This window comes from Schistocerca americana, chromosome 1, assembly GCF_021461395.2.
Source record: "Schistocerca americana isolate TAMUIC-IGC-003095 chromosome 1, iqSchAmer2.1, whole genome shotgun sequence".
Lineage (NCBI taxonomy): Eukaryota > Metazoa > Arthropoda > Insecta > Orthoptera > Acrididae > Schistocerca > Schistocerca americana.
In genome coordinates this window covers 863437067-863449289 of record NC_060119.1, presented here as the reverse complement: position 1 = coordinate 863449289, position 12223 = coordinate 863437067, and the positions used below count along the sequence as shown (strand labels likewise).

General features: G+C 41.0%; 1 protein-coding gene across 3 annotated transcripts in view; it reads left to right on the top strand.

Annotated features, from left to right (window-relative positions):
• Positions 1–515: 515 nt before the first annotated feature.
• The window catches only part of LOC124613833, a 69485-nt gene continuing 57777 nt past the window's right edge, over positions 516–12223 (top strand). Inside the window, exon 1 of one of the 3 annotated variants that reach the window (XM_047142567.1) lies at positions 516–932. Coding sequence is in view for 1 of the 3 variants with exons in the window: in XM_047142559.1 (XP_046998515.1) it covers positions 4192–4209 (18 nt within the window). In the remaining 2 variants the exon portion in view is untranslated. Of the gene's footprint in view, positions 933–1038; positions 1162–4176; positions 4210–12223 lie in introns of those variants that run through there. The other 2 variants (XM_047142574.1, XM_047142559.1) reach the window with 2 other exon arrangements.

Sequence of the window (12223 nt, the reverse complement as noted above, 5' to 3'; positions counted from 1 at the left end):
AGAATGATCTTCCATAGTGCGTTTGTCAAGTCAGTGGCGACACATAACGCAGGCACGTTTGTAAAGTGTTAATTTTCCACTAATCGCTTTACACTGTACGAAATACAGAAATTAGTAACTAATGTAAATAACGCGACAAACGCACACGACCAGAATTTAGGTAAATCACAGATACGCAAATAGATTCTGTACCAGGAGGGCGACCCCCCCACAGACAGCTCATAAAATCGCGGCGCATTTCCTCACCGTAAAAAAAAAATGCACCTCAGCCAGTGATCTCTATACTAATATGGACATCACCGACCTCAGAAGTATTCGTGCCACGTCTACTACGGGGGAAAACACGTTGTGTGGCCAGTCCCATTCAACAAAGAGTGGTCTATATTGTCAGCGTGAATTCCCGCACAAACACGATTGAAAATCACGCTCTTGTGGCCAAAGGAATAAAAATGACCTTTAAATACTAACTTTGACTTTATGCAATCGATGTCCAAGCTCGATTGTCGATATAGTGAAAGGTTTGGCTGGAGGGAAGGGATAAAAGATTTGGATTTGTTAGTGATCTAAACCTGTAATTCGTGATGTGTGGACATTTGTTGATAGGAAGTGTTTGCCAGTGAAATCAAATTATCAGTGGAAAATAACACGTGTAATTGTTGTTTTGTAGCCTCAGAGCTCCAGTTGTAGTTAAAAAGTTGACAACACGATATTAGTTGAGGTTGTCAGGTAGTCCCACGTTAGTAAACGTTTATTTTGTTTGATTCGCTATTGTGTTTGAATCGCGCCGTGCAGGAAGCTTTACTCAGTTTCCGTTGTTGCTTTGGAACGGAAGAACCAATACCACCGGAAAGCACCAGAAAATAATCGCTGGGAAGAACCAGTATCACCTGAAAGCTCCAGAAAATAATCTTTGAACGTATTGGGAATTACAGGTAGAATGTGTTATTAGTTTTACAGTAAATCACTCAGAATTACTTGCCGAGTAATGTCGAGATTGACCAGTTGTCCACAGATATTTCCAATGCCTTGCGTGGGCGTGGAATATCTCATGGTGAAACAAGTGAGCTTTACAGCGTTAACTAGAAGATACGCCATAGTGAAAGATTTGCACACCCAGTAACAATTTTCTGGTATCGTGTTGGTTAACTGTCACATATCTTTGTAAGCAGAGCATTGCAGTTGTTATATTAATTCCTGACACACACCTGTTATTAAGCTGTGTTGGCAAAATGTCAATTGCATACCACGTTAAGCAATTTGTCCTCATCCTCTCTTGTGATGACATTTAATGGTTGATTTTTGATTGCCTCTCTTTGCTGACTGAGGTTCCTTTCAAAAGGACATGGCAGATTTACTTCTGAATCCTTTCCTATTCGAGCTTATATTCTGTCAGTAACGTAGTCATCATTGATGGGCCATTTAACTATAATCTTTAATTTTCCCTTTTCGTGGCTGCTGACTGAGAGGACTTTCAAATGGCTTTTAAGTGTCTGTAGGGATTTTTGTGCATAGATTTGTAGCAAAATTGGTTTGCGGGTATTAACTCAATACTTTTTTTGTTTTTTCACATAAACTCCACCAACTTTTCTGCACTTGTCCCATTTTCTGATCTGTGAACAATTTTTTATCTGTATCTCAAAACCAGTTTTGTACTTGTTTCTTTACTTCATTACTGCTGCTTCTTTCATCAGACTAAATAGATAAAAATCCGAAGGAACAGGTCTGGGCCATAAGGAGGGTGGTGAAGTGTTGTCATGAAAAAGCAACACATCTTTCTTGTGCCATTTCTGACATTCCCTTTCCCCATAGGATGGACTTCGTTCTCTGTAAACATGAGTAGTCTGGATTGTTGATAGTACATAACTCAACAGAATCATGGGAAATCAAACCACATTCACTTCAAAAGATGATTAACATGACTGTACTGGCCAATGGCTGCAATTTGAATTTCGTATAGTCAGGTGATTCAGGGTGTTTCCATTACATGTTTTGAAGCTAAGTCTCTGGCTCAAAATACTGTATCTATTGAAATCATTTTCCAAGCTCTGTGCACATGTGAAGTATCTGTTCTGTATGATGAACGGTAAACTCAGTGTAATCCCACCTTGCATAAGTCTTGGAAGATAGTTCAATTTTTTATAATGATAGAATGGTTGGTGCCAGTAGTTGGTTGACTTTTTCAGCTATTTGTTCAACTGTGAGTTGTCAGCCTTTGTGGATAAGTGAATCTGTACACAGAGCATTGGTTACACTTTAGCAGTCACCTTCAAACTTTTCACGTGTGCCTAAAAGTTTGCATGTTTCATGTAGGTACTTGCATGTCATTTGTTCATCTGAGAGAATATTTGATACTTGTATACTTTCCAAAACTAAAAGTTGGATCACAGAACACCAATCTTCAGAAGTATTTTCTTCAGGTGGACACACCATTACAATAAAGACTTTAGACAAGGTGTTAATGTAAATATTAATCAAACGAATCACTAATACTCTTTGTAAGGTTTCCAAATGACAGTTCCTGCATCAGATGTTGTCTTCTCAGCTTATGTATTTCTGTTTTAATTTGTGAATGATCCTCATAAGATTGGATAAACATAAAGGTTTTATTGACGTGTGGGGTCGTCTGTTTTGATCCTTGAGGTAATGGTGGTGTGGTGTGGGTGACATCACTATGGCACAGTGTTTTTGATGTAGTTCTTGTTTGTAGATGCCATTTTGGTATATTTTATGGTGCCCTCTGGTGGTGGATGTTTATATGTTGAGTTTAACATGTGGTATTGTATGAGTGATATTTTTCCGAAAATCAGATGGTAAGTAGCCAGACTCATACATTCTACGCACTGAAGTAAATAGTTGTTTTGTTGCCACTTCCCCCACTTTTAGAATGTTATTTAACCCTTCTGCCTTATTTGATCTTAAGTCTTCCAAAGCTCTTTTAAATTCTGATTCTAATACTGGATCTCCTATCTCCTCTGTATGGACTCCTGTTTATTTTCCTTTTACATCGTTAGACAAGTCTTCCCCCTTATAGAACCCTTCAATATAGTGTTTTCACCTAGCTGCCCTCTCCTGTGCATTTAACAGTAGAATTCCCATTGCACTCTTAATGTTTAATTTCATCTAAGGTTGTTTTGACTTTTCTGTATGCCGAGTTAGCTCTTCTGACCACCGTTTCTTTTTCGATTTCTTCGGTTTTCAAGCAGCCATTTTTCCCTCAGCTTCCCTACACTCCCCATTTATTTTATTGTTTATTTCATTCTTAAGTGACCTGTGTTTCTGTATTCCTAAATTCTTTCATTGATCAACTGAAGTAGTTCTTCTGTTATTCATAGTTTCTTCACAGTTATCTTCTTTGTACCTATGTTTTTGTTTCCAATTTCTGTGATTGCCTGTTTCAGAGATGTCCATATCTTTACAACTGAACTTCCCATTGAGTTATTCTTTACCGCTGTATCTATAGCCTCAGAGAGTGTCAAGCTTATATCTTCATTCCTTAGTGCTTCCATATCTAACTTCTTTCCATGCTGATTCTTCATGACTAGCCTCTTAAACTTCAGCCTGCTCTTCATCATTACTAAATTGTGATCTGAGTCTATATCTGCTCCTGCGTATGCCTTAAAGTCCAGTATCTGATTTCAGAATCTGCGCCAGAGCATGATGTAATCGAGCTGAAGTGTTCATGTATCTCCCAGCCTTTTCCAAAACATGCAAGGGTGACAGGTTGTACCACGTCAGCATCCAACAATCACTCTCCAAAACATGCAAGTAGCTCTGAAGGAAGAATGGGTATTATTGCCTCAAGTTGAGATTGAGGACATCATTCACATCATGCTCCATCATTGCTGCCAGAGGTGGACTCACCCCGTACCCCATACTGAGCACATTAACCAGTTGTCGGAATGTGTGTGCAAATCCATTAAGTTGGAAAAAATGATGAACATATTCACCAACCGTTATGCCTGTAGCAACTATTTATTTTCTGTATTCTTTACATTGTTTCTACTTTACTAACACCTTTTTATACTGGTTCATGGCAAAATAAATGCAACCTTGCAAAATTTCCATTTTTGCTTTAATTTTGGACACCAAAGTAATAAGTAGGACAGAAACTTCAAAGTTCTTAGGGTCTCAACATTGATGAGAATTTAAACTAGAAAAACCACATTTTGGAACTCCTAAAACAACATAATCATGGGGAGAGACACATCAGTAAGTTGACATATTTTGCATATTTATGTTTGATAATGTCTATGACTACACCCATAGTCTAGTGGTAGCATCTTTGATTAGCAATCGAAAATGTCCTCCATTCCGAGTCCAAACCCCACCACTCTTTGAATTTTGTATAAAACATCATCGGCTGTGGTGGCTGAAGATCTTCAGCATAAGAAGTACCCAGCATTCAGCCAACAGTCTTGTCAAAGACTGCGGAAGAGTGGAGCGAGGTCCAGGACACATTCTTGTCATTGTGGTGGGAAACTGCCCCTAAAGGCAACAGGATTAGCAATGAACAATGGCATGAGGATGCGGAAGTTGGATGCCATTGTATTAAATACATATAATGTGTATCCACAGGACATTTGGCTTGTTAATTGAAAAAGTGTCATGATGATATTGACAGATTCCAGGCGCTTCAGTCTGGAACCGCGATGCTGCTACGGTCGCAGTTTCGAATCCTGCCTCAGTCATGGATGTGTGTGATGTCCTTAGGTTAGTTAGGTTTAAGTAGTTCTAAGTCTAGGGGACTAATGACCTCGGATTTTAAGTCCCATAGTGCTTAGAGCCATTTGAACAAATTCTGGGCTAGCTCCCCATTTGGATTGCCAAGGGGGAGGGGCACTTGCAAAAGAGACTGAATAATCAGTGAAAGGATAATGTTCCGAAAGTCATGGCATGAAATGTCGGAAGTCTGAATGTGGTGAGGAATCTAGACAATCTCAAAAGGGATATGCTAAGACCCCATTTTGATATAGTGGGATCAGTGAAGTGAGGTGGAAAAAGACAAGGATTTTCAGCAGCAGCGGAAAATAGTATAATGGGAGTTGAATTCATTATGAATAGGAAAGTAGGACAAAGAGTGAGCTGCTGTGAACAGTTCAGTGATAGGGATACTCTCATCGCAATCGACAGCAAACTGACACTGACAACAAAAGTTCGGGTATACATCCCAACATTGCAAGTTGAAGATGGAGAGAAAGTATATGAGGATACTGAATGGGTAATTCAGCACATAAAGGGATATGAAAATGTAATAGTCATAGGGGGGTGGGAATGTGGCCGAAGGGAGGGAATAGAAGAGTGTTACAGGAGAATATGGGGTTGATACCAGGAATGAGAGAGGAGAAGTACTAACTGAGTTCTGCAATAAATTTTAGCTATAGTAGCAGCAAATACTATGTTAAAGAATCACAAGAGGAGGAGATATACTTGGAAAAGGCTGGGAGGTACAGGAACACTTCAGCTCGATTACATCATGCTCTGGCACAGATTCTGAAATCAGATATTGGACTTTAAGGCATACGCAGGAGCAGATATAGACTCAGATCACAATTTAGTAATGATGAAGAGCAGGCTGAAGTTTAAGATGCTAGTCACGAAGAATCAACACGGAAAGAAGTTAGATATGGAGGTACTAAGGAATGAAAATATAAGCTTGACATTCTCTGAGGCTATAGATACAGCGGTAAGAAATAACTCAATGGGCAGTTCAGTTGTAAAGATATGGACATCTCTGAAACAGGCAATCACAGAAATTGGAAACAAAAACATAGGTACAAAGAAGATAACTGTGAAGAAACTATGAATAACAGAAGAAATACTTCAAATGATCAATGAAAGAATTCAGGAATACAGAAAAGTTACCTCTTGGACACCATTAACCACAGTAATTTTGCATTGTGTGATGGTGGTCTCCCATATATTTTCTGCAAGAAGTTCGGCCAACCTATCTTTGGAAATACAGAAGCGTCCGATTCCACCCGTCTGCTTTGACCCATGATGTCACAAATATGGCGGAAACGACCATACACTAAGACTCCAATATGGCGCCTATGACGTCACCACGTAAACATGACAACAAACACGAAAATACATTGAAAAACCAACACACACACACACACACACACACACACACACACACACACACACACACACACACACACTTTCACAAAAAACCTAATGAAACTAACGGGACAAGTGTGGAAAATTGGGGGTTTTTGGGTGGGGACAAAGTAAATACAAACAAATTTAGAAACCCACCACCATACCAAACCACACAAAACGACGAAAAAAAAAACGACAACACAAAACTCCCCAAATTCCACTAAACACAATATCCTCTGGAATCGGACACTTCCCTTGACCTATATAGGCCAACAGAAACTACAGATACCAAATCATAAAACCCAAAACTACAACCATGTCCACAATCATCACTACCTCAAAAAAGACAACAAACCAACAAAATTGGACTCGAACACTTCCCTTGCCCTGTTATCCTTACGACATCTCCATATACAGCCGTCCCTGGTCCGAGATGCCGGAACTTTAGTAAGCCTCATTTCTTCACGACATACTGAACACTTCACAACTTCATCCAAAAATCCGAATAGTTGAAGAAATGTTATTAGAGACCACGCACTGTCCCCCATCGTTGCTGACAACTGAAAACTGTTGACCTTGTCAGTCATATCCATACCTACCAAAGACATAAAAAAACAATTTACCAAAATTCACACACGACGAACAGAAAAAAACTACAATAACGTTGAAATAACAAAACTAAAATAGTTAACTCACTGAAAAATATTCCGCTGAAAGCACAGTCCCGATACCACGTACATCCAATGCTATCACACAAATGAACCCCATATGCCATGAAACACGCTATCCATAAACACACCGCCAGAAAGAGCCACCGACCGCAACAATACGCCACCTATAAACGCGCACACACACACACACACACACACACACACACACACACACACCCACCACCACCACCACCACCAGAGAGCACCACTGATCACATCAAAATGACACCTACAAACACGCCACTCTCACAAACTAAATTCCGCGCCGTCATGACGTCACACACCACAACAGCCTTAAGTCGCGGGTCAAAGCCGACGGGTGGGATCGGACACTTCGGTCGACCCCTATCTTTCCCTCTCCTTTTCAGGTGTAGGCCATGTCTAGTATATCCTCATCTCCCAATTGTAGCAATAGGCACAGCACTCATATGAGATTTCATTGCAACCCGCAGCAGTCTGTTCCACTCGGTGCTCACAAGGCTCACAGCAGTGTCAACACAGGGCTGGTCATGTCACTGTAGGGCCTCCACAAAACTCACTTTTGTGTGTGTCCATCCAGATGACCTCTAATGCTGTAATTCTCATCCATAGCCAGGCTGTTTCTGGCTCCAACTACCACAGTAATCTGATCTTTGCACAAATTCCCTATGCCTTCTGTCGCTTGACGAAGACTAGCACTTGGTATCAGAATAGTTGTGATACTCTGTTCCTAGTTTGTCCTTTGTCATCTGGCCTGTACCCCTCACATGGCTACTGCTTGCTTCCTCTCCTTTGATACAGACCTACTAGAAGTCTGCTATGCCATACTGTGACCTGCATCTGGATAAGGCTGTTCCCCTCCTAATTCAGGTCAAATTTATTCAATACTGGAAACTCAAATATAGATGGAGAAGTTCATAACCTGTTCCCCTTTTATGTAATAAATCGTTTCTCTTTAGCTCGTTGGTTGTTACCTTGACATCAGATAGTTCCTTTTTGATTTTTGTGTGGGTGTTTTAACATTTTTGCATATCGTCATTAGTTTAAAATATTTCTCATTACAACTGCTTCTATTTTTGTTCCAAATTCTAATTTTGCCCTAGTAACAAAATCACTGCTGTGACACTCTGTTCAATTTTGAAAATAAACTTTTTGAGATGGAAAACTGCAAGTTCTATGGTGACTGGGTTGAAAGAGCAGATAGTTTGAAAAGTAAAATTCTCTGCATGGAGGAAACGAAGTTAGTAAAAGTGAAATATTTTGCAGTGTGTGTTACTGCTGTATGAATTTTGATGCAAAAAAACTTTCAGGCAGGCTTTAACCAGACACTTTCAACAAAACATAAGTGTAGCTATGAAATTACATGTTGACTACATCAGTTACATTTAGAACTTTCAGATCAGACACAACCTTCAAATTCAGTATGTGCACCGATAATATGGATGTTAAGTACTGAGGACAGTTCCACCACCGATGAATTGATCTGGACAATGAAATCATTTATTTCCAGTTACTCTGTGACTTTGTCAAATGATATTTGTAATGTCTTTAAGTTCTCTGATATTGTTCCTGAACATTTTTCACTGTAGTTTAAGAAAATGTGATATCTAATAACTGATGGACTGGCACCATGTTTCCAGGAACATATGCTAGAATCAGTGTTGTCATCACATTACACATCGAGTCTGATGAAACTAGCAATGTTAAAGATATAAAAAGAATTAAAAGCAATCATTACCTATTGGTCAGAGAGTAAATGTTGCATAACAACATGCCACCTAAGAACTTCGTGTTGTATCAGCAAGGCAGATGATGAAACATTACAGCAGAAATTATGTGGAGCTCTTTCTAAAGACAGCTTGTCCTGAAATAGATGCCTTATGTTGGGATCATATGTACCTGACATCAGTAAAAAGTTGAGGCTTTTAGATAGCCATGTCCAGGAGACCAAAGGCAGACCACTTATAAACAATGGAATCTACAACATTCACACAGTACATGTAAAGGCTTTGGAGGGTTTAGGTGAAGAAACATCCAAATTACTGGTCAGTATGTACCATTATTTTGATGGTTGGCCTGTTCACTGGGAAGAATTCAGAAATTCAGCCAACAGGATTTTGTAATAGTGTGATGGTATTCAATATTACTATCATAAGGACACATTCTTACCAAAGAATTCTGCTAGTGGTCAGCCAAAAGTCCACAGTGTCAGTGTGAATGCTTTAAAAAAACTTAACTGAAAACAGACCTTCATAATTTATTCAGTAATATGATACAGTGTTTTAAAACCCAACACCTGTGATTCACAAATTGTGTACTGAAACAGAAAACATACTTCTAGTATTTTTGGCTCATGTTTTGAAGGGTTCTGTTTCGAGATAACATTAGTTTGCTGAGTATGGGCTTGGTGACCCCGGGGTTCTTGAGCTGGGGACTGGTAAGCGCCACCAGTTCTCTGTCACCATAAGTTCTTGGCATGCTTCTGCGACTGCTGTTCGGCATGGTGGTGGAATGTTGTGGGTCACAGGGAATGGGGATCTTGGCTTAACTGCTCGGATTGCGAGGATGGTATAAACTTCTTTAAAAAAATTAAAAACAAGAAAAACCCTCAATCCTAAGGTCTGCTGTGCGCTGATGGGGTGCGTGACTGTTGAGGCAGAAAAGTCATAAGCAGGCAACATCTGGGGACCTGCCGCACCTCTGTTGTACAAGGCTTACCCAGGCAAGCAGGGCTGTGTGTGGGTGGACATCTGTTCCCTAGCTGCTCGTGAGACAAACATGGAGCCTCTTAATTCTTCAAAACCAGTCCCAGTGGATCAGGTGAGCACTATTACCCATCCCAACAAGAGGAGGCGTGAGGATACATCTCCTGACCATACTCATCAAAATGTTTTCGTGATAGTTAAGAGCCAAGGCCACCTTTGCTAAGGTGCCCCCATTCTGCATCCAGAAAGGTTTAGATGATATTAAGAGTGGTCTGAAGACAATAAAATGGCTTCGTAAGGGTACACTGTTGATTGAATCGGCCATTTCAGGGCAAGTATAGAGGCTTCAGAAAGCCATAGCATTTGGTGAATATCCTATTGCTGTTTAACTGCATAAAACATCAAATTCCAGCTGTGGGGTGGTAACTTGTGAGAAACTCATGGACAAGGACATCACTGTCTTACAATGGGAATGGGCAGATGATGGTGTTATGAATGTTATAAATGTGAAGAAGAGAGTGAATGGGCAGTTTGAACTGACACCTACATTCATTCTAATTTTCAGTACGCAAGACTTGCCCAGCCTCATTAGGACAGGTTTCTTTCACTTACTGGTTCGCCCTCTTTTTTCCAAATCCCATGCAGCGTTTAAAGTGTCAAAAGATTTGGTCATACAACTGTTGCATGTAATGGTCATGCTACTTCTGGGAACTGTGTTTAAGCAGCTCACATACCAGGTGTGGAATGTGAGAACACCACCCAAGTATCTGCTATCTAAAGCAAACCAAACGCTTTATAGCCAGCTGCCCATGCTTGAGCACAAGGACAGCATCCAGTATTGGGTAGGTCACATTACCAATGTAATCCATGCTGCCGCTGATGCATCTATACCTACATTGTCAGGCTGTTGCAGAAGGCAACCTGTTCTTTGGTGGAACAATCAGTATCATTGTGCTGTACGTGGCAGGCAGACAGCGCTGTGCAGGTTCATGCATAGTCCGACAGCACAGAACCTTCTTGTCTTTTGGTTAGCAAGTAGCCAGAGCCCAACGGACTGTAAAGGAGAGCAAGAAGCAATCATGGCACGAGTTTTTGAAGTCTTATTAGTTAGTCAACTTCTGCCACTGCAGTAAGGGAATCCATAAGGAAGATGTGTGGGAAAAGTATGTCCTGTCCATTAGGTGCTGTAAAGGACAATGGAGTCCTGAAAGTAACGCTCGCAGATATAGTGGTACTTTCACGATGTAACATTGCCCATGAGTCCAGTTCCAGGTTTCCACACCTATTGGGAAGTTTGGGAGGGGAGACGTCTAGCTTTTGTCTCCAAGAATGACAAGGCCAATAATCTCCCGTTCTACATGTGGGAATTAGAGACAGCATTAGTTGTGCTCAAGAGACCGCTCCTGGACCAGACTTTCTATGTTATGGTATGCTGTGGCAACCTTATCCTGAATCTAAAGAAATCTTACGTGATCTCTTTAATAAGGTATGGAGAGATGGGGTATATCCTGCCCCTTGGAGGGAGTCAATAAGTCCCCATTCTTAAACCAGGGAAGCACCGCACCCTCTCAGTCAGCTGTCGGAGTGTCACTCTTCCCAGCTGTGTAGGAAAGAATGGATGATCAGTTCCCACCTAGTCTGGACTTTGGAATCTCAAAATCTCCTCAGTCATTTCCAGTGTGGGTTTAGAAGATATCGTTCCACTCTTGATAACCTCACCCTACTGGAGGCCGCTATATGGGAGGCTTTCCTACAGAAACAGCATTTAATATTCATCTTTTTTTCACATTGAAAAGGCATGTGACACTGTGTGGAGACACAATATACTTTGTCAGCTATACGAATGGGGCTTTTGTAGCCACGTCCCCATTTTCCTGCAGTCCTTTCTGGCTGAATCTTATTTTCGGTACAGAGTCTTTCCTATAGATTTCCTCGAGTTCATGGTATCCTACAGGGGAGCATTTTAAGTGTGACTTTGTTCGCAGTTGTCATCAGTGGCATATCGTTTGCAGTGAGGATTCCTGTGCAGTGCTCATTGTTTGTGGATGATTTTTCTATTTTCTGTTCCACTTCTAGTTCCATATCTTCCTCTTGTCGGTTATAGTTGACACTTAAGCAACTGGAAGAATGGTCTGCTCGTACAGGTTTTAACTTCTCCCCAAAGAAAACGGTATGTACTGATTTTAATCGTGATCATTCTCTTTTTACACCCCCAGGTGGCTCACCACTCTTTGATGGGCTCATGCTTGGCTACCACGGGGCCCCAGCATTTGCAGCATTTTTTCCCTTCCGTGCTTTATGTCTATCCTCTTGTTATTCCTTTTACTCTTCCTTGGGGAACATGTCTGGGGTGTTATTGGTAATGGTCTGCATTGTCCATCGATAATGTAAGAACAGTCTCACCATTGTTTTTCGCTCCCTTTTCCATTCTCTGTTTCCCTTCTCGTCGTCTCATTCCTCCACTTCGGTGTTTGAGGTTCCTCATTTTTCTTCTTCCTCCCTCTGCGCTCCTAAAAGCCGGCTCATACGTCTGATGTGTAACAGCTGACTGAGTAACGTGTAATTCCCAGCTCCGGGTCGACAGGTAGGGTTTGCACGTACCCCTTGGTGCAGGCCAGGCCCAGCAAATAATGATTGCCTGAGCTGCAACCTTTCCAAATTGCCGATAGGTCCCTTGTCAGGTGTTGAGGAGATGTGATCTGAGGTGTGAACAGTCACCTAAGGCAG